This window comes from Xenopus tropicalis, chromosome 8, assembly GCF_000004195.4.
Source record: "Xenopus tropicalis strain Nigerian chromosome 8, UCB_Xtro_10.0, whole genome shotgun sequence".
NCBI classification, from domain to species: domain Eukaryota; kingdom Metazoa; phylum Chordata; class Amphibia; order Anura; family Pipidae; genus Xenopus; species Xenopus tropicalis.
In genome coordinates this window covers 140,261,097-140,284,640 of record NC_030684.2, presented here as the reverse complement: position 1 = coordinate 140,284,640, position 23,544 = coordinate 140,261,097, and the positions used below count along the sequence as shown (strand labels likewise).

At 40.4% G+C, this 23,544-nt stretch overlaps 1 protein-coding gene across 1 annotated transcript; it reads left to right on the top strand.

Moving 5' to 3' along the window:
* Window positions 1-677: 677 nt before the first annotated feature.
* On the top strand, window positions 678-21,548 carry LOC105948220 (Fc receptor-like protein 2). The gene is made up of 13 exons (XM_018096587.2): window positions 678-1,251; window positions 5,674-5,934; window positions 7,027-7,287; window positions 10,153-10,443; window positions 10,599-10,877; window positions 11,032-11,313; window positions 12,902-13,204; window positions 14,069-14,209; window positions 15,008-15,035; window positions 16,279-16,361; window positions 17,884-17,955; window positions 20,259-20,284; window positions 21,336-21,548. Exons 1-13 carry the CDS (start codon window positions 1,116-1,118, stop codon window positions 21,441-21,443), a joined length of 2,271 nt encoding a protein of 756 aa, XP_017952076.1. The 5' UTR covers window positions 678-1,115; the 3' UTR covers window positions 21,444-21,548.
* The last annotated feature ends 1,996 nt before the right edge of the window (window positions 21,549-23,544 follow it).

The following is a 23,544-nucleotide window of genomic DNA, read 5'->3' as shown; positions in this document are numbered from 1 at the left end:
TCATGTATTATAAGGGATAATGTACCCCCTACTGTAAATGATAAGGATATTAGCAGTCACTGAGGGGTTCTGTGCCCCCCATATAAAGGCACAAGGCTGCAGGCTGAGTTATACAGGGAACTCTGAGTATCACTCATGTATTATAAGGGATACTGTACCCCCTACTGTAAATGATAAGGATATTAGCAGTCACTGAGGGGTTCTGTGCCCATATAAAGGCACAAGGCTGCAGGCTGAGTTATACAGGGAACTCTGAGTATCACTCATGTATTATAAGGGATAATGTACCCCCTACTGTAAATGATAAGGATATTAGCAGTCACTGAGGGGTTCTGTGCCCCCCATATAAAGGCACAAGGCTGCAGGCTGAGTTATACAGGGAACTCTGAGTATCACTCATGTATTATAAGGGATAATGTACCCCCTACTGTAAATGATAAGGATATTAGCAGTCACTGAGGGGTTCTGTGCCCCCCATATAAAGGCACAAGGCTGCAGGCTGAGTTATACAGGGAACTCTGAGTATCACTCATGTATTATAAGGGATAATGTACCCCCTACTGTAAATGATAAGGATATTAGCAGTCACTGAGGGGTTCTGTGCCCCCCATATAAAGGCACAAGGCTGCAGGCTGAGTTATACAGGGAACTCTGAGTATCACTCACGTATTATAAGGGATAATGTACCCCCTACTGTAAATGATAAGGATATTAGCAGTCACTGAGGGGTTCTGTGCCCATATAAAGGCTTTTATTTACATAATGTAAGGACTTGTTTTGCAGGTTTTTTTAATGAATGACTGAATGAATGAATTACAACAATATTGGGTACCATATAACTATGTGAATGTGTTTCTTATACCTTAATATGTCAACTTTACTCATGCCAACAACTTTAATAGTGATTTGGCAGGATCTCCATCTACAAGTCCAATTCCAAAAAAACTTGGGACAATGTGTAAACAATTAATAAAAACAGAATACAGTGCTTCGATGGATTTAAGAAGGTCATTTAAGATGGGTGAGGTCTGACAAATCAAAATCTTAACTTTTCATCTTTTTGGAAATCGTGGTCCCCCTGTTGTCGGTGTATAGTTGAAAAGACAACATCCTTGATGGTAGGGGGGGTGCATATAACATATAATGCTGTGCATAATTCAATTTATCTCATCTTAAACATGCAATGTATAATATATATAATACATATTTTCTGTTTCTTACCTTTACCAGTCATGACTATGGAAAATGTAGGTAAGTCTCTGATTAAAGATTAATTTTTTTTATGTTATGTTTATATATTCATTTATACGTTGGTCTGCTTATATATATGTGTATCTGTGTGCCGACACTTCGAAATTTCTTGTCTTCATGAAAATCTAAGATTTATTTACATAGTTACACAGTTAAGTTAGGTTGAAAAAATACCAAAGTCCAAGTTCAACCCCTCCAAATGATTCCCAATATATATATATACACATATACAGTGGTGTGAAAAACTGTTTGCCCCCTTCCTGATTTCTTATTCTTTTGCATGTTTGTCACACTTAAATGTTTCTACTCATCAAAAACCGTTAACTATTAGTCAAAGATAACATAATTGAACACAAAATGCAGTTTTTAAATGAAGGTTTACGTTATTAAGGGAGAAAAAAAACTCCAAATCTACATGGCCCTGTATGAAAAAGTGATTGCCCCCCTTGTTAAAAAATAACTTAACTGTGGTTTATCAATTTCAATTTTCAATTTCAATATCAATTTGTGTAGTCACCCCCAGGCCTGATTACTGCCACACCTGTTTCAATCAAGAAATCACTTAAATAGGAGCTACCTGACACAGAGAAGTAGACCAAAAGCACCTCAAAAGCTAGACATCATGCCAAGATCCAAAGAAATTCAGGAACAAATGAGAACAAAAGTAATTGAGATCTATCAGTCTGGTAAAGGTTATAAAGCCATTTCTAAAGCTTTGGGACTCCAGCGAACCACAGTGAGAGCCATTATCCACAAATGGCAAAAACATGGAACAGTGGTGAACCTTCCCAGGAGTGGCCGGCCGACCAAAATTACCCCAAGAGCGCAGAGACAACTCATCCGAGAGGCCACAAAAGACCCCAGGACAACATCTAAAGAATAGGGATGTAGCGAACATCGCCAAAAATGGTCGCGGACCCGTTCGCGGACTTTCGGCAAAACTCGCGAATATTCGCGAACTTTGCGAACCCCATAGACTTCAATGGGAAGGCGAACTTTAAAACCTAGAAAAGCCATTTCTGGCCAGAAAACTGATTTTAAAGTTGTTTAAAGGGTGCCACGACCTGGACAGTGGCATGCAGGAGGGGGATCAAGCAAAAATTTATCTGAAAAATACTTTGTAAAAAAAACGGCAAAAAAAAACGCAAAAAAAAACGCCAAAAAATAACGCCAAAAAAAAACGCCAAAAAATAATGAAAAAAAAACGCCAAAAAATAATGCCAAAAAAAAAAACGCGGCGAACCCAAAATGGCGAACATCGCCGAAAGTTCGCGAATTTGCGAACTTGCGAACACCCGATGTTCGCGCGAATTAGTTTCGCCGGCGAACAGTTCGCTACATCTCTACTAAAGAACTGCAGGCCTCACTTGCCTCAATTAAGGTCAGTGTTCACGACTCCACCATAAGAAAGAGACTGGGCAAAAATGGCCTGCATGGCAGATTTCCAAGGCGCAAACCACTTTTAAGCAAAAAGAACATTAAGGCTCGTCTCAATTTTGCTAAAAAACATCTCAATGATTGCCTTTTGAGAAAATACCTTGTGGCCCGACGAGACAAAAGTTGAACTTTTTGGAAGGTGCGTGTCCCGTTACATCTGGCGTAAAAGTAACACAGCATTTCAGAAAAAGAACATCATACCAACAGTAAAATATGGTGGTGGTAGTGTGATGGTCTGGGGTTGTTTTGCTGCTTCAGGACCTGGAAGGCTTGCTGTGATAGATGGAACCATGAATTCTACTGTCTACCAAAAAATCCTGAAGGAGAATGTCCGGCCATCTGTTTGTCAACTCAAGCTGAAGTGATCTTGGGTGCTGCAGCAGGACAATGACCCAAAACACACCAGCAAATCCACCTCTGAATGGCTGAAGAAAAACAAAATGAAGACTTTGGAGTGGCCTAGTCAAAGTCCTGACCTGAATCCTATTGAGATGTTGTGGCATGACCTTAAAAAGGCGGTTCATGCTAGAAAACCCTCAAATAAAGCTGAATTACAACAATTCTGCAAAGATGAGTGGGCCAAAATTCCTCCAGAGCGCTGTAAAAGACTCGTTGCAAGTTATCGCAAACGCTTGATTGCAGTTATTGCTGCTAAGGGTGGCCCAACCAGTTATTAGGTTCAGGGGGCAATTACTTTTTCACACAGGGCCATGTAGGTTTGGATTTTTTTTCTCCCTAAATAATAAAAACCCTCATTTAAAAACTGCATTTTGTGTTTACTTGTGTTATCTTTGACTAATAGTTAAATGTGTTTGATGATCAGAAACATTTTGTGTGACAAACATGCAAAAGAATAAGAAATCAGGAAGGGGGCAAATAGTTTTTCACACCACTGTATATATGAGTGATGAGCAAATTTTTTCACCAGACATGGATTCTCAGCAAAATCTTGCGGTGTGGTTGTGTCCAAAAATTGTGCTTATCAAAGAAGTTGCATATTTCACACATTTTCCCGTAGTTTTGCACTTTTCGGTGAAGTGGAATGTAAGAGATTCGCTCATCACTACATATATATATATATATTTATAAGCCATGCATATCTAGTAAATTATAAATTCGATCCTTACAGACCTTAGCAATGTCATCAGTTATAATCGGTGCTTAGTGATGTCATCGGGATATAGTCGGTGCTTATTGCTCATTTCTGTCACATGACTCACTGAGCGTTCCATGATCTGTATAAGAGCAGATTGTATGGACATGTAACTCCTTGGTGACTTATAATATCCCTATATTGTACAACTGGGGGTACATAATTTTTTATAACACACAAGTTTCAGTGAGTCATGTGACTCACATGACAAAGCACTGATTATAACTGATTACATCTCTAAGCTCTGTTTGTAAGGATATCATTTAAAAGATTAACAGAGCTACCTATATACTCACATAAATATATAAACAGAACAATCATATTGGGTTTATTTAACGGTTAAATGATTCCCTTTTCTCTGTAATAATAAAACAGTACCTGTACTTGATCCCAACTAAGATATAATTACCCCTTATTGGGGGCAGAACAGCCCTATTGGGTTTATTTCATGGTTAAATGATTCCCTTTTCTCTGTAATAATAAAACAGTACCTGTACTTGATCCCAACTAAGATATAATTACCCCTTATTGGGGGCAGAACAGCCCTATTGGGTTTATTTCATGGTTAAATGATTCCCTTTTCTCTGTAATAATAAAACAGTACCTGTACTCGAACCCAACTAAGATATAATTACCCCTTATTGGGGCAGAACAGCCCTATTGGGTTTATTTCATGGTTAAATGATTCCCTTTTCTCTGTAATAATAAAACAGTACCTGTACTCGAACCCAACTAAGATATAATTACCCCTTATTGGGGCAGAACAGCCCTATTGGGTTTATTTAATGGTTAAATGATTCCCTTTTCTCTGTAATAATAAAACAGTACCTGTACTCGAACCCAACTAAGATATAATTACCCCTTATTGGGGCAGAACAGCCCTATTGGGTTTATTTAATGGTTAAATGATTCCCTTTTCTCTGTAATAATAAAACAGTACCTGTACTCGAACCCAACTAAGATATAATTACCCCTTATTGGGCCAGAACAGCCCTATTGGGTTTATTTAATGGTTAAATGATTCCCTTTTCTCTGTAATAATAAAACAGTACCTGTACTCGAACCCAACTAAGATATAATTACCCCTTATTGGGGCAGAACAGCCCTATTGGGTTTATTTAATGGTTAAATGATTCCCTTTTCTCTGTAATAATAAAACAGTACGTGTACTTGATGGTAACTAAGCTGCATGAATCCATATTGGTGGCAAAACAATCCTATTGGGTTTTCATGTTTAAATGTTTTTTAGTAGCTGTATGGTATGGTGGTCCAAATTGCAAAGAAATACCCTTTTTGGAAAACCCCAGGTTCCAAGCGTTCTAGGTTCCTACATCTATATTTAACAAGATGAGTTCCTCAACCAAATATATCTTTTTTTTTACACAGATGCACATCACGGCTGGTTTGCTTGCAATAGACAAAGTGTTAGGTACAGGAAATATAATTTAGTAAAACAGGGATTGCTCTGTATAAATATTGTGTATATATATATATATATATATATATATATATATATATATATATATATATATATATATATATATATATATATATATATATATACACAATATTTATATATATATATATATATATATATATATATATATATATCCTATATATATATCCTAAAATAAATTAAGGCCAACTTACAAATGGATTTGAATCTACTGATACAGTTGGTACATAGAACACACACAGCATTAAACTCCCTGGATATGGTCTGTGCCAAATGCTAAAGTTGAGTTTGCTCCATCTGTGCTTTGTGATTTTTAGTGATTTTTATTTGCTACTAGATTTCCCATCAGACTCAGTTATTACTTGTTCCATTGCAGGGGCTGCTGGCAGAGCCACAGTGAGCTTCTCCCCAAACTGGGCCTCGGCATTCACATCTGAATCTGTAACTCTGACTTGCAATGTAGCTCCCTCTGCACAAGGAGACCCCCCTTATTCCTGGTATAAAGATGGGGTACGGATGGGAATAAGGGAGCAGAACTATACAATAGTCAGTGCCCAAGTGAGTGACAGTGGGGAATATCAGTGTAAGTCCCGTAGCAGTGACCGGAGTGAGGCCGTTACACTGACAGTTAGTAATGGTAAGTTTAAAAGCACAGACAGTTCTTTGTGTATTGCCATTTTTCTAATGAATTTACTTATTTCTTAACAGTTTAATATGAAAATCCTTAGGATTTGGTAAAATTCCTTTTCCCTGTTGTAAGCTTGCAGCATCCATTTCAGGCACTTTTCTTCACATTTAAAGGAAAACTATACCCCCAAACAATGTAGGTCTTAATAAAAATATATTGCATAAATATGCAGGGTTGGACTGGGCCGCCGGGACACCGGGAAAAATTCCAGTGGGCCCTGGCCCTAGTGGGCCTTGGCAGGCCAGACCTGACCCTCGCTGGCGCTCCCTCTGCTCAACCGTTCCTCCTCTGACGCGTTACATTTACGCGCACTCAGGGGAGGACATCTGGTGGGGGACCCTGCGGGGGGTTAACTCAGCCTGCAGCCTTGTGCCTTTATATGGTCACAGAACCCCTCAGTGACTGCTTATATCCTTATCATTTACAGTAGGGGGTACATTATCCCTTATAATACATGAGTGATACTCAGAGTTCCCTGTATAACTCAGCCTGCAGCCTTGTGCCTTTATATGGGGGGCACAGAACCCCTCAGTGACTGCTAATATCCTTATCATTTACAGTAGGGGGTACATTATCCTTTATAATACATGAGTGATACTCAGAGTTCCCTGTATAACTCAGCCTGCAGCCTTGTGCCTTTATATGGGGGGCACAGAACCCCTCAGTGACTGCTAATATCCTTATCATTTACAGTAGGGGGTACATTATCCCTTATAATACATGAGTGATACTCAGAGTTCCCTGTATAACTCAGCCTGCAGCCTTGTGCCTTTATATGGGCACAGAACCCCTCAGTGACTGCTAATATCCTTATCATTTACAGTAGGGGGTACATTATCCCTTATAATACATGAGTGATACTCAGAGTTCCCTGTATAACTCAGCCTGCAGCCTTGTGCCTTTATATGGGGGGCACAGAACCCCTCAGTGACTGCTAATATCCTTATCATTTACAGTAGGGGGTACTTTATCCCATAGTGTTTATTTGTGTGTATTTGATGAAAAAATCAATATATGTCTTTCTACATTTTTAATTTCCAGGTTACCTCACCCTGAAAGTTCCCCCCTTTGTGTTTGAAGGGGATTATTTAGAGGTTTCCTGTGCCGGGTACCCTGGGTATGAAGCTGGGACTGCGAGACTTTACAAAGGAAATGATACAATGATAGGTTCCTCAAGCACTGGAAGTTTATGGATTGGAGCAGTAGCCATGGCAACAAGTGGTTGCTACACGTGTTACAGACGAGTAGTGCACCATGGCTATTCTTATGAGAAAAAGAGTGATGTGTATATATCTGTAAAAGGTAAAAACTTGATTTCTTTTTACAAACACAATCCTTCTGGGGTTCCCCACAATTGCTCCCACCCTTTGGGCAACCAGTTTAGTATTAACCCCTGGCTCACAGAAATAAACACAAATTCCTTGCCACTTACTTTATTAGCGTTCCTTCCTGAGTCCAGGGTTAATATTTAACTGATTATATTACCAAAGTCAAAAAAATTAAAACTATATATTTTTACATTTACACTTGGCAGATATTGGTTGACTTAGAATTAAATTACTTTTCTGTAACAAATATCCTATTTTTATGTTTTCACAAGACTAGAGAGCCATGAATAGGAGTGCGACCTGGCTGGTATTTTACCAACCTAGGTGGTAAAACACCTGCCGAGGCAATGTAGCTGCCAGTAACTCTGTAATATCCTAAATTCAGCCCCTGGCCCGCCCCCTTAACCCTCAATTCACCCAGACCCCGCCCCAAACTTACCTTTCCTCTTCCTTCTTCTTACCCGATTCTCCATGCAACGTCTGTGATGTCATATCCCCACCCCTTTGGTCACTGCCCACTCCCTCCCACATCGCAGCCCACCTCTTATGTTTCTACCCCCCCTGTTGGCCAGTAAATTCATATTAAAAAAGGGGCAACTGTAGCCATTAATGGAATTTGACTCCTGTTTATTCTACAGGGTTTATGTTACCTGCTGTGTAAAGGTCCCCATACGCGGGCCGATAGTAGCTGCCGATATCAGTCCCATAGACCGATTCGGCAGCTAATTGGGCCATGTATGGGCACTCCCGACTGGCCTGCCCGACCGATATCTGGCCTAAAATTGGGCAGATCTCGATCGGGCAGGTTAGAAAATCTAGTCGGATCGGGGACCGCATCGGCTCGTTGATGCTGTCCCAGGACCGACTTTGCCTATGCCCGTTATTATAAGTCGATACCCTGGATTCTCCTGATATCGCCCACCCTTAGGTGGGGATATCGGGAGAAGATCCGCTCACTTGGCGACATCGCCTTAACCCAGCTGCCCCCATTGCTACACGGCAGCTTATTACAAACTAATTACAAATTATCTAAATCCAATTTAAACAAGAATAAAATATGGCACTTGCCTGCAATCTAACCATGTCTGCAAGCAATCCACGCATGTCTGTTGGACCCACCTTCCTGGTTTACGTATTTTTAGTTAGATAGGAGGAACATGAATTTGACTTTAAACAAAAATTACATGTAACCCTATTTTGGCTACGGTTGTACTTTTAACACGCAATCACCTGCATGTGGCACTACAGGAGCCCTGAACCCCCGCTTATTATGGGGGACAGGTGTAATATAAATGAATGGCGTGCCTCCACCCAGGGTAGGTATAGGTAGAACTATATGTCTCCTCCCTGGGAAAACTCTATGAGGTCCTCCTTGGACCCGGACTCCCAGCAACTCCCGGTACCTTGCTCCTCCCTTGGGGTAGCTGCTTACCAGGCAGTTGAGGATCCTCAGTATATGAACCACCAAGGCACTGGTTAAAATGGTGAACCAGATGAACTTGTTTATTGATGCAGGCAGAACACTTCAGAGGATGTCACACAGACGGCTCAAGTCACACACTCTCTCTCTTTGGGCTACCCCCGGTACTCCCGCCGGATGCTTCCACCTAGGAACTCACCCCGGTCCACGCGTAGGGCCCCTTCACTGGGAACACTCCCAGGTGCTGACTTGGCTCCTCTTACTACTCACTACAGGCCCTTAACTCCAGCCATGAGTGCTGGGGGGTCTTAACCCCTCTCTCTCCTGTTGGGGCTATCGCTGCCCGTTCTCTCTAGCCTGCCTGTCACTCCTAGAGTGACCTGTTACAGTACCTCCTGTACTAGAACACAAGCCTGTTATACGCTTCTTTACAAGAAGCAGTCCCAGGACGAAGACCTGCTGAAACTGGGAGTCATTCCCTTTTATACTTTTAGCACAGCGACATCTAGTGGTGGCTGTTAACTTGCAGGGAAACTCCCTTTTCACACATAAACACCCAGGACCACCTTTAGGTGTCCAAATCTCATAAGGCCACCCTCATGGTGCCTGTCTAAAGGGGAACTAGTCCTGGAGGGGCCCAATTCTTTGGGGTCCCTACATACACAAAAATAAACAAGGGCATGGGATGCTCAGGTAAAAATGTTTCTTAGATACCCCTTTCACCATGTCATGGGTAGTAATGGGAAATATATAAACACATGGGGTGACTATTGACCTACACTACTTTGGTGTTTTAGGCAGGAGGTGTGCCTACGGCAAACAATATGGGACATATCAAACTGTAGAACTGGGCTTGCCACAGGTTGCCAGAGAGAAATTGTGCTACTCTCTATTCATTACAATGGGATTTTTAAATTAATATTTACGGGGGGTGAAATTCCTATATCAGGGTGAATTTTTGAATAATATATGCCCCACAAATACTATAGAAATCAACAGAGTGATGGAATTCCACTCTGACAAACTGTGGAGAGCTACATTTTCATTTAAAAAATAAAAGCAAAAAGAGGATGGAAGGGTGGAAGTTTGGATACACCATGTTATTAGTGATGAGCGAATCCGTCCCTTTTCACTTTGCTGAAAAATTCACTAAACTGAGGAAAAATTCACGAAACGTCAAAAAAATTACTGAAATGCGGGTACCCTGTGACTTTTTTGACACAATCGCGCTCTTTTTGACTAGACTGCTCCTAATTCTTTCGGTGAAACTCTGCATTGCGGTAAAAAAAATATGAGAATTGTTTTCATTTGCACCATCTGTAAAAAAGCCCCATGTCTTTATTGAATTATTAGGTGTCATACAATAATGACCAGTAGTTTTTATGTATTATTTTTTAACTTTCCTCTTTCCTTTCCTAGAGCTCTTCTCAAAGCCAAAAATATCTGTGAATTCAGGTTCCCTGGGTCAGATTAATGAAGGGGATCCAATTATGTTCAAGTGCGACACCAACCTCAGCCCACGCAGAGAGACTACAGAGCTGCAGTTTGCTTTCTACAGAAATGGGCACAATGTGCAGGGATTCAGTTTATCCAACCAATATGGAGTCCCCTCAGCTCAGCTGGAGGATTCTGGGAATTATACCTGTGAGGTACAAACTCCAACCGGCAGTGTGAGGAAGAGGAGCAACATGGTGCATATCCACATACAGGGTGAGCACAAATGAATAAGAAAATCACTTAGACTGGTAATATGCATGTATGTCCACTAACTCTTTGTATCAACTATAAGAATATGTATAAGAATTTTCATATAAAAATACAATCCATAGAAGAATATATAAATATATATATAATTTCTTTTCTAGAGCTCTTCTCTTACCCACAAATAAAAGTGAGTGCAGATCAGGTGACAGAAGATCACGTGACCATAACATGTGACACAGAGCTCCGCCCACACAGAGAGACTACAGAGCTGCAGTTTGCTTTCTACAGAAATGGGCACAATGTGCAGGGATTCAGTTTATCCAACCAATATGGAGTCCCCTCAGCTCAGCTGGAGGATTCTGGGAATTATACCTGTGAGGTACAGACTCCAACCGGCAGTGTGAGGAAGAGGAGCAGAGAGGCACAAATCCACATACAGGGTGAGTAGGAATATATATATTTTAAATGCTCTAATGCTGGTAAAATGCCTGAAAGTCCTCTGTAAATCCAGTCACTACGACTGAGAATGTACTAAAAGAGATTTTTTTTTAAATAAAAAAACATAAAAGTACAATAATATATTTTCTTTTGTAGAGCTCTTCCCTTACCCACAAATAAAAGTGAGCCCAAATCAGGTGAGAGAAGGAGATCACATGACCATAACATGTGACACAGAGCTCAGCCCACACAGAGAGACTACAGAGCTGCAGTTTGCTTTCTACAGAAATGGGCACAATGTGCAGGGATTCAACTCATCCAACCAATATGGAGTCCCCTCAGCTCAGCTGGAGGATTCTGGGAATTATACCTGTGAGGCACAAACTCCATCTGGGAGTGTAAAGAAGACAAGTGACCCAAAAAGTATCCAGATTAAAGGTGAGTAAAGCCTTGAGCTGTCAAATTTAGCAGTAATTTTCCTATGGAGAAATTCTCAACTAAATGTGGATGAGAAAGTACAGTAAATGGAAAAATGTTGCCAAAATGTTTTCCTTGTGTTTTTCCTACACCAGATATATTGGAGTCAACGGGTGTTTTTCTCAAATCAATTGCAATGGACATTTTATTCTTTAGTTTTTTCCTATGCAAAAAACATGTTCTAGTATTGCTATTGGCATTTTTTTTTGGTGCAAAAATAATTTTTTTTCTGGTAAAACAAAATGTATGGCAAAATTCTAGCAGGGATTTGCAACATTTTTTTGACACTGGCAAAAAATGAAATTTTGCCACAAAACTATACAAGGTGAAAAAGAGACCTTGTGTCCCTAATCTTTTTGTGCGCAAAACTATGAAAAGTTATGTCTTCTAAATGGGACAATACCAACTCTGTATAGTTTTATGTAGATTGCTGACTTGGATAGTGCAGTACATTACCCGATTTTCAAAGCACTGCTGCAGAAAACATTAAGTTTACCTAAAAAAACCATATACTGTATATACTCGAGTATAAGCCTAGTTTTTCAGCACCCAAAATGTGCTGAAAAAGTCACCCTCGGCTTATACTCGAGTCGGGTGCCATGGGTCCCTCTAGACTAGCACCCTCTGTCCTTTGTGTGCAAATTAGGCCCCCCGCAACCAGACCCTCCAGTGCCCTGGCCTAGGCTCCCACTAGCAATACTTATTCCCCCTTACATCTCCTCCGGGACCGGGTCTGCTGCCAGTTTGCCAATGCACAATGAGCGTGGCGTAGTACTCATATTGTTTTTGTTGACCCTCTTCTCCGCTTACAGAGCTAGTTTACTGTTTTTCTTTGAAATAAATATTGAAAAACATATACCCCACTGATGCCTTAATTAATGTAATTTTATTGGTATTTATTTTGATGAAACTTAGCAGTAGCTGCTGCATTTCCCACCCTAGGCTTATACTCGAATCTATACGTTTTTCCAGTTTTCTTAGGTAAAATTAGGTACCTCGGCTTATATTCGGATCGGCTTATACTCGAGTATATACGGTATTTTTGGAAGGTACACTTTCTAAATTCTCCAAATTTGAAGTTAATGGTAAAAAAATATATATTTTGCTACTCAAAACTACCAAACTGCATTTTACCTGCCATCGGTCACTAGGCTCCAAACTAAAGCATCATAAATTTGAATGGCATTGGTCCTCTGAATAGTTTTATGTCCAATGTGCACAGTATTACCAAAGTATGTGCCACAGCAGCCAACAAAATGACACAAAAATGTCATGGGCAAAAACAAGTAATCATGAACAATGAACAATCACTAAAATACATTAAAAATTGCTGAAATTAAACACAAAAACACCGGCAATAAACCACTGTGTTAAGGCAAAAAAACACAACAGAGAAAGAAAAAGTGAAATGAATGTGTGTACACATGGCAGAGTGAATCATTTGCTGTATAAAAAGTGCCATTTAGAAATAAAAAGTATACAATATAGAATCCCTTTAAAACTTGAATAAAAACTGTCATCATGTATGACAATCTTTATGTTCTAACAGAACCAGTGGCAGATGCCAGAATTACCCCCGGGGAGGATGAACTTGCAGTGATAGTAGAAGACAATCTGTGCTTGACCTGTTCTGTAGCAAAAGGCACTAATCCTCTGTTCCTTTGGATTTATAATAATGAGACGATTGGCCATGAATCAGTACTGTACCAGGTCCGAGAGTCTGGGAAAGTGATGTGTATAGCGTCCGCTCAGCTTCAACATGCTGGGACCTACTGGTGTCAGGTCAGCAACAAACTTTGGGACAACAGGATCTTCACTGTTACCAGCAACATTGTCACCATAAGCATCTCAGGTGGGTTCTGCCAGGGTTGGAATGGGGGTGCAGGGCCCATTGGAGCTGCCACCCCAGGGGCCACCGTTGTGGACCCCACACCTTCCAAGGGACGCTGCCCGCCCAACCCCCTCCCCTGAATGCTTGTACAATATAGTTACTTTTGGGTGTTCCAGAGGAGGGAGAACAGCAGCCACCAGGAGCTTTGGGGATTGGGTCTGGGCCACAAACTAGAATTTTCCACAAACTAGATTCTCAATTAATAATAAGCTGAAGTGATTCTATTGTGCAGAAGCCAGGGTCGGACTGGGCTGGTGGGGCACATGGAAAAAACCCGGTGGGCCCTGCCAGCTCAGTCTGACCTTGGGTTCTGCAGAATAGAATCATTTCAGTTTATTATTAATTGAGAATCTAGTTTGTTGAAAATTATTTAAAGAAAAATAAGATTGTGTTCGTTATCTCTATCACAATTTTTACACTGATTTGCTAAGGATGCACCAAATCCAGAATTGGGTTTGGAATTTGGCCAAGATTCTGCCTTTTTCAGCAGGATTCTGATTTGTCCATGCCTCTGGCCGAACTGAATCCGAATCTTTAAAACCATGTGACTTTTGTCACATAAACAAGGAAGCTGAAAAAAGTTTGCCACGCACACAGTGTGTGGTTGTGTTTAATGCTTAAATACTGTATGTCCAGTGCATCCCTACTGATTGCATTGTCTTTCCACAATCAGATTTTTTTTTTCTAAAAATTGTAGAAAATTTGTAAAAATCTTGCCACCTAAAACCTGGTAAACGTTTTATTTTTGTACTAATAAAGAGAAGAATATTTGGGGTACCTGTACTACTTTACTGACTAGATATGTCTTGTTCTGCCTCCCCAAAGAGAAGAGCCACACAGTGATGGGAATAGGAATCACACTGGCCTTCCTGGTTCTGCTTCTTGTTACTGCCATTGTGGCCTTCACATACAGGAGCAGGACGGCTTCATCCTTCACCAACTGTCGCTTTTTCCCAAGAAGCTCAGGTAATTAGCTGCAAAATTCTGCATTTCGCCACAGGCCATTTTTTTTTTTTTTAAAAACTGCTACAAAAATTTGGAGAATTGCTTCAAAAAAGTTGCAGTCAGATCAAAAAAGCTGCAGTTGTGGCAAAAAAAGTCACAATCTTGGCAAAAGCAAGAAAAAAAAACCCTGGTCACGTACATAAAAAAGTCAAGCAGTGGCCCCATTTCGTGAACTTTTTGCTGTTGCGCAAATTTTCTGGAGAAGCAAAAGGTGGACAAATTCACTCATCGCTCGCTACTGACTGTTGGGATTCAGGGCAGTTACTTTTTACCCATCTTAAGGGTGAAGACACATGGAGCTACTAGTAGCAGCTACTTGTAGTGGCTACTAAAATAGACAATGCTGATCATTTACTGATAACAGTCTCAACATGTGTTTTAGCAGAGGCAATTCTCAGTATTGTCTACGGCAGGGGATTTTTTGGTGTTTAGTAGCTCTGTGTGTCTTCACCCTAATGGTTACAGCAAATCAAAAACTTATAATTAGTGAAGAGCAAATCTGTCCCGTTTTGCTTCTTCCAAAATTTCGCGAAGCTTTGAAAAGATTCGTGAAATGCAGAAATTGCTGCTCGTCAAAAAAAATGACTTTTTGTGCAACAATTTCATTTGACGCACATCATTTTTTTTATGCTGCAAATTTTTGCACCCATTTTGTGACACAATCCATGAATGGCTAACCGTGGAAATTTGCCACCAATTCATGTCTGCCAAAAATTTTTGCTCATCACTGCCTTTAATATTGGTGTTGTTTGTTTTCAGGTGGCTCCATTACTAAAGCCCAATACAGGTGAGTTGCTAAAGACACACATATAAGTATAAATGAATAGTATTTCAAGCAACTGTAGGGACCCATACGGTTAATATGCCCCTACCATTTCCTATATCTTCCTGTTACTGGGCAAAGACCCATGTATGCAGTTTGATATTAGCATTCTGTGCCTTATTGGTTTATTGGTTTGCACTCTAATATAGTGTTTAGCAAAGGGGCTAAAACACTATGGCTGCATCTGTTGACCCAGGTGCAAGGTCCACTGAGCCCAGGATCAACAGGGCCCCTGTAAGCCATCTATCCTAGAGACGACATCGAAATCTAGTGATGTCAGGGAACAGGGATCCCGTGAACAAGGATTAGCAAGGACAGGATAACATCTGTTACAGCACTTTCTAGGAAAGTGAGATAGTGAGATTAGTTAGAAAGAGCAGTTTCTGGCTCCAACCAGGAGAGGTTAGCTGGAAGTATTCTTCCCTACAGGCACTGTTGCCTTAGTATAGGACCATGGTTAAGATGCAAGATTCAGGTTAGTTCCTATCCCTGATTCATAGTCAGCTGTTTGGGATCTTTAACAGCTACGGTATTCATCCTGAGGGTCTGAGATACTTGTCCAGACTACTCTCCATAGTGGTGCCATGCAGTTTGGCTGTCTTTACCCTGCCTGCTCTCAATATCCAAACCAGGAGCTTTTTTGCTCCAGATAATCTCCTCTATATGGGAATATGCTGTGACCTGAGCTAGCCACTGAATTTCCCTGGACTACAGCCAGTAATGCCAGAAGGTGATAACCTCACTGATCTCCTCGGAGGGGCCTCAAGCTGCCCAACTAAATAACAGAGTGACTATCAAAAAATCTAACTGAATTATCTAAACTGGCTCTCGTAGCTACCTCTTAGTGAGGTGAAGTCCAAGAAAGAAAGACCTCATGGTTTGAGCATCATTCCCTTATAGTGCAGAGCACCTCCACCTAGTGGTCACTGCTGAGCTGCAGAGGAAACTCTCTTTTAACCTGGAAAGAATAATTATAGTACACACACAATTAGGACCACCCTTAGGTGTCCATATCCCACAAGGCTGCCCACTGGTATGCCTGTCTAAAGGGGAATCCAGGTAAAGGGGCCCAAATCTTGGGGTCCCTGTATATACTTAAAAACTTCATAAAAATATGCCATCTAAAAGCTTTCAAAGTTAATGGGAAGCTGTCCTAGGCACTTTTTTGGTGACTACCATGATTTAACAAATGACACTGTATTTACAGGAGCAGTCAAAGAAAATATACTGAAGTGCAACAAGAGCCAAATGATGTGACACCCAGTGCAGGACAGCCAGAGTATGGCAACAGTGAGTCTACTTTAAAACAAATAGTTTACAAACTAAGTTTTGTCAAAGAATAATGAGTAATATTGCCCTTATTGTGCTAAAGTAATTGTCACATGTTGTGCTTATATGGAGGTTCCAGTTCATATGGCTGGGTTTTATGTATTCTCTCAAGGCCAGTATCCCACAAGACAAATCAGCATCACTTACCCTTTACTGAATAGCTCACATTTACTGTCCCACAGCTGTGGGACACCTAGGGCTAGGTTAGCCTTTTATTGGCTAACTGGGTAGGTAAAATTGTAAGCTTCCAGAGCACCAAGCTGTAGTTTTGCAGGATATGGCTTTCAAATGTTGGAATCTAAAGGACTTCTGTACACTAAGGGGCTGATTTACTAACCCACGAATCCGACCCGAATTGGAAAAGTTCCGACTTGAAAACAAACATTTTGCAACTTTTTCGTATTTTTTGTGATTTTTTCAGCGTCTTTACGAATTTTTCGTTACCAATACGATTTTTGCGTAAAAACGCAAGTTTTTCGTAGCCATTACGAAAGTTGCGTAAAATCGCCCGATTTTTTCGTAGCGTTAAAACTTACGCGAAAAGTTGCGCCTTTTTCGTAGCGTTAAAACTTAAAAGGTGCGAAGTTTCGCGTAAGTTTTAACGCTACGAAAAAAGCGCAACTTTTTGCGCAAGTTTTAACGCTACGAAAAATCGCCAGATTTTACCCAACTTTCGTAATGGCTACGAAAAACTCGCGTTTTTACGCAAAAATCGTATTGGTAACGAAAAATTTGTAAAGACGCCGAAAAAATCGCAAAAAATACGAAAAAAACGCAAAATACCGATCATTACGAAAAAAACGCAATCAGACTCATTTCGACCCGTTCGTGGGTTAGTAAATGTGCCCCTAATTCTGTGTTTACTAATGTACAGTATGTCCCTCTTATCTCCAATGCAAATTAGTAGCCCATGCTTGACTGCTGAGTGGGAACCTGCAGACCAACTATGGTCATTTTTAAAAAATAACCTATTATCCTACCTGTATAGTATTAGTTTTAATTATGAGAGGAAACACACAAGTTTGGGAAGAACATACAGAATCCCTTGCAGATAGTTCCAAAGCTGGAACTGGGCATCTAGCAAGACAGTAATAATGAGCCACCATGCTGCCTTTGCCATAGATCTAGAGCAAGAAATGTAGAATGGGTGTACTTTGTAACTTTGGAAATCTCTGCTTTATGTATTTGGGAATTACTAGGGCAGTAATAAGAACAAAAATTGTCCCAACGGTAAGTCCAGGAAAGGCCCAGGTGCTCTAAGTCTTCAGCTAGGGGTGCAAACAATCGTATGGATAGAGAGCAGGCAATGAGCAGTCTTCCAAGCCGGTATAAAAATAAATAAGTAGAAACATATTTATGTACAAGCAGAGGAACCCTGGCAACTGTCATTTTCATTCCATATTTTGTTAGTCCTTGACTTGCCATATAACCGTAGCATTTCTGCCCACTAATAAGTCTATGTAATTCTTTTTGTTTCTTTTAGTACTTACCCAAGGCACCTCCCATGGAAACAATGAGGGTTATGTTTACATAGATATTAACCATAAACCAATAGGTATGTCATTAGTTGGTTCATTCTGAATTTATTGATTCTTCACTGTATAACATTGATACACCCAGAACTAAAGACTTGAAAATGCCAGTACCATCATATTGTTCCAGTACCTACGCCATTCTCCAATAATCCTTTTTCTTTCTTCATACCATACTTTGTGTCCATTGTTTTGTGTAATGACGCCCCATGGGAGGCATCACTGTCAGATTTTATCCTAAGTCTTGGCTACAGTTTAAAAAGCCATGTGGTCGACACCATTGCCCTAAAGTTCTTGCCATGGTGTATTATGAAGAGGGCACATAGGTACAGTACAAAACTACTAAGACAGAAAGTAAAATTTCATAGTAAAATTAGTTAATTTCTTAGTAGTTTGCACCGTGCCGATGTGCCCTCCTCATCATACATCAAGAACTTTAGGTCATGTATAAATTTAGATATTTAGTTGTACAAACAAAAAAATTGTTACATCTCATAATATAACTAGTAGGGGACATGGCTTAACAATACGGGATAGTCTGGCAAGAAGTCACTGGGCATAGGCAAAGTTTTTTAGTACTTAAATTTGCAAGGAGAAAACTGCAACTTTTTTGAGATCCTTCTTTTGTCTCAAAACTTTAGAGGTTCAGACACAGGTTTTTGAGCAACAACTCAAAAAATTTGAGGGTTTTTTGTGACCTTTCTCACAGCAACTTTTCCTACTGGATTTTTTTAGTAAATGACAGTCGAGGAAATGAGTTTAGTCAAATTTAAAAAATGAGAAATTATAGAATTTTTGTAAAATGAACACATTCCTTTGGAGTTATGCTTAGAACAAGGTACCTACACTATGGGGCCCATTCTTTAAACAATTATGAGATAATTTCGTATTTTTTTCTAACGTTTTTTCTAACTTATAGAACATTTTGGAGTGTATGCAAAAAGTTTGAGTTTTTCGTGGTTTTCGTTAAATTTCCACAAAAAAATCGTACTTTGTGCAAAGAATACGAACATTTGGGAATTCGTTAACGCTTTTGGTTACACTTCTTTTCACCGGATCGGTCAAGTGCCATTGAGTCCTATGGAAGGCTTCCAAAGCCAGACATGAAAGGCATCAAAGCCAGAAAGGTTTTCATTGCATAACAAACTTTACGGCACGAAAATATTGTGACTTTCGGAATGCAATTCTGATATTTTCATACGAACAATAAAATGCATTTTCGAGACATTTTAGAACTTCAGAAATTACCGTGGTTACTCCAAATTTATATCATATTGTGTTTTAAGCCCAGACATCAAGGTGTTTTTTACTTGAATTGGATTATTAGAGCTAAAAGTTGCAGGGAAAAAATGCTGCAACTTTTTAAAAATTTACTAATTTTCTACATGCCTAAAAATGCATATCCAACAATTTGTTAAGTTAAACTTGCCAAGATCATGTAAAAGTCAATGGCAAGAGTCTTCTTTTCCTTGAAGATTCTACTATCACAAAACTTTAGAGGTTTTGGATTATAAGTTGTTGCTCAAGAATCAGCGCTAAAAATCCAAAACATCTAACATTTCGAGACAAAAAAAGGATCTTCAAGTAAAAGAAAGGGACATCTGCCATTGACTTTTACAGCGAAAAATCCGATTTGAGAAAAAAAAAAACTTGATGGTTAGTAAATGGGCCCCTAGGTGTAAAGTGGGCCGTGACATGCACTGTAGCTTTAAGACAATACACTAAGGGGCTGATTTACTAACCCACGAATCCGACCCGAATTGGAAAAGTTCCGACTTGAAAACGAACATTTTGCGACTTTTTCGTATGTTTTGCGATTTTTTCGGCGTCTTTACGAATTTTTCGTTACCAATATGATTTTTGCGTAAAAACGCGAGTTTTTCGTAGCCTTTACGAAAGTTGCGTAAAATCTTGCGATTTTTCCGTAGCGTTAAAACTTACGCGCAAAGTTGCGCCTTTTTCGTAGCGTTAAAACTTAAAAGGTGCGAAGTTTCGCGTAAGTTTTAACGCTACGAAAAAAGCACAACTTTTTGCGCAAGTTTTAACGCTACGAAAAATCGCAAGATTTTACGCAACTTTCGTAATGGCTACGAAAAACTCGCGTTTTTACGCAAAAATCGTATTGGTAACGAAAAATTCGTAAAGACGCCGAAAAAATCGCAAAAAATACGAAAAAATCGCAAAATACCGATCTTTACGGAAAAACCGCAATCGGACTCATTTCGACCCGTTCGTGGGTTAGTAAATCAGCCCCTAAGATTTTGCAAGCAACATTTTGTAGTTGTTTCAGAACTTAACGTCTAAAACATTTTTTTTTTTGCTTTAGGTTCCTCACCTCCTATAAATAAAAATGTGAGTATTTGTACAAATTATTATTAAAATTCAGACACAGATATTCTTCATAAGTGAACACATGAAAAATGTGAATGTAAAATATTGGTTTTTTTTTAGCTACAATAAGATTAGAGTGGATACCACGCTGTGGAACCAATTTGACTGTAATACAATTGTGAACCCAAGATTTGCCCTATTCCTATATAACTATAAGTTCACAGTTAAAGGGCACCTGTCACCATGAAATGGTTTCCCCCACCAGTGGTGCAAACTATTGTTTCTAACATCTGGAGTGCAAGGTTTTTAGCCTGGGAAACATTTTCAGGGCCTTTAACCTATCTTAGGTATTGTGTACAATGCCCCACACAGTGTGAAAAGTGCAAAATGTAGACTGCAATTGTCCATTTTCTTCCACGTTGCACACTGCGTTGGGAATTGTGCAAATAGCCACAAGACCTGCAGACCTTGCCTACCCCTAGTCCAGACCCTTATCCCTACTGCCCCCCTCCCCCTCACCCCCTCAGCCTTAACTTCTTTTCCCCATGTTCAGTGTGTCTGTGCACTCTCATGCGAATGCTTGGCCCAGCGTTGGCCCTGACCATTACTGCTCTTGTGCCGCTTTGTGCTCTTGCACCCAGGGCCGGATTTCTCTTTGGTGCGCCCCGAGGCCGCCCCTGTGGGAGTCCCCCAGTGCGCATGCGCAAACGTGCCCCCGGTGCGCATGTGCAAGCGCGCCCCCAGTGCGCATGCGCAAAGCGCCAGCTCCCCATTGCGCCAGCGCAAAGCGCCAGCGCATGCGCGAACGCTCTTTTTAACTCCCATACGGAGCAGTGGGGAGAGGTCCCGACTGCTCCGTATGGGAGCAAAATTAAAAAATGTTCTTGCGGCGGGGTGGCATGCCGCCCCTAAACTTCTGCCGCCCTAGGCCCGGGCCTTTGTGGCCTCTCTACAAATCCGGGCCTGCTTGCACCCAGAAGTAATATGACCCCCTTTTCTTTACATTTGATAGGAGGACAGCATGCACTACATTCTTTAACATAATAATTTCTTATTTTGTGTTTTTATTTAGGATGAAGGTTCTGTTGTTTATGCTATTGTGCAGAGTAAAGCCACCAGAACCTCTCAGAACCACGGGGAACCTGGTGCCACCATTTATGAGAACTTCAGTGCCAAATAACTTTAGGTACCACTTATTGGGCTTGGAGAAGTCTATGGGGCAGATTAATCAAAGTACGAGTTTGAATCCCAAAATGGGTAACATTTGGATTAGATTCGATAATTTCTGATGATTGGAAATGTCACGGAAATGCTTATGAAAAAATCATAATAGTCACCATCGTATCGTATTGGCGATCAGATGTAGAAACATGGAAGAAAAGACAATAAGAAAATAATAATAATTATAATAATAACTACAGAAGGAAGAACTTTTACAAACAAATCTTCCATTCAAGCAGTACCAGTAATGCCCAGCAGGAGGAAGAAACCCTGATGCCAATACAATAAAGGGGATCTGTCCCTTGTTCCCTCCATGCCAATATATTTATTGTCTATTAAATTATGTTTTTATTAAAAAAAAATACAATAAGCCTTTGCGTGTATTTACTTGTGTATTACTTGTTGCTGGACTACAGCTCCCAGCATGCCTCACCCTTCATTATATGTTAGATTATTCTGGGAATTGTAGTCCAGCAACAACTGTGTAAAGTTTGGTTGAGCCGTGCTGTGCAGCAGGGTTTAGTTCCCCTTTAAACAATGGGCCAGATTCAATTTACTGAAAAAATTTTGGGTACCTGGAGTCGGAGTCGGCAAAAAATGAACCGACTCCGACTCCGACTCCTACTAAATTTAAATGGGAATAAAAAAAATAAAGCAAGTTTAAATGTCCCAATTCACAAACAGTCATAATGAATTACTTCTCTGCTATAAGAATAAAGCCCAATGCACACAGTGCATAAACAAACACGTTGAGTGACCATGAAGCTTTTCATTGACTGTATGAATGTATAAAATACAATAGCATATTAAAAACAGAGGAGTCGGAGTCGGAAGTATCAGAAACTGAGGAGTCGGAGTCGGAAAATTTATCTACCGACTCCACAGCCCTGCTATATATTAGTGTAGTGGCACATTGGCTATGAGTATGCCTTCCTGTTCCCATGCTATATATTAGTGTAGTGGCACGGTGGCTATGAGTATGCCTTCCTGTTCCCATGCTATATATTAGTGTAGTGGCACGGTGGCTATGAGTATGCCTTCCTGTTCCCATGCTATATATTAGTGTAGTGGCACGGTGGCTATGAGTATGCCTTCCTGTTCCCATGCTATATATTAGTGTAGTGGCACGGTGGCTATGAGTATGCCTTCCTGTTCCCATGCTATATATTAGTGTAGTGGCACGGTGGCTATGAGTATGCCTTCCTGTTCCCATGCTATATACTAGTGTAGTGGCACGGTGGCTATGAGTATGCCTTCCTGTTCCCATGCTATATATTAGTGTAGTGGCACGGTGGCTATGAGTATGCCTTCCTGTTCCCATGCTATATATTAGTGTAGTGGCACGGTGGCTATGAGTATGCCTTCCTGTTCCCATGCTATATATTAGTGTAGTGGCACGGTGGCTATGAGTATGCCTTCCTATCCAGGTCATATATTAGTTTAGCAGCATGGTGGCATCAGTATGTCTTCCTGTCCAGGCCATATATTAGTGTAGTGGCATGGACACTTATGTCTTCTGCTTGGCTTGCTCAGGGAACAAGGTAGTAATGAGGCACAGGTTGCCCTGCTTGTCTCATTTTATGCCAATCACCCTCAGAGATGGTTACCATAATGGGTCAGCATATAGCCCAAAATCAGAGCTGTTTTGTTATTGCAGTACCCGTATACAGTAAGTGAGATTCTTGGAATTAGGTTACCCTTGTGGAGGGTTATCATTCTAGTAGGTCACCTTGGCATGATAGCAGCCATTTAAATCATTATGGGATAGAGTGCTACTAGCAGTAAAGAGGTCAGCATAAGCACATATAGGGCTCATGAATGTCTGACAGGGCCCATATGGTTTCTGCCTACAGTACTTTCTTCATGATGCAATTTTTTCTACCTTGTGGGTTTTATGTTGCATTATTTTATAGATACTGATATGTATAGAGGCCTGTTTCTCTGCTATGGTCTAATGCCGGGATCCCCAACCTTTCTTACACAGCCACAGTCAAGTGTAAAAAGACTTGGGGAGCAACACAAGCACCATAAAAGTTCATGGAGGAGCCAAATAAGGGCTG

Coding starts and splice junctions, on each gene's coding strand:
- LOC105948220 (XM_018096587.2), top strand. CDS start 1,116: ATGGTAGGGGGGGTGCATATAACATATAATGCTGTGCATAATTCAATT. Junction 17,956..20,258: donor TATTAACCATAAACCAATAG/GTATGTCATTAG, acceptor TTTTTGCTTTAG/GTTCCTCACCTCCTATAAAT. Junction 20,285..21,335: donor CACCTCCTATAAATAAAAAT/GTGAGTATTTGT, acceptor GTTTTTATTTAG/GATGAAGGTTCTGTTGTTTA.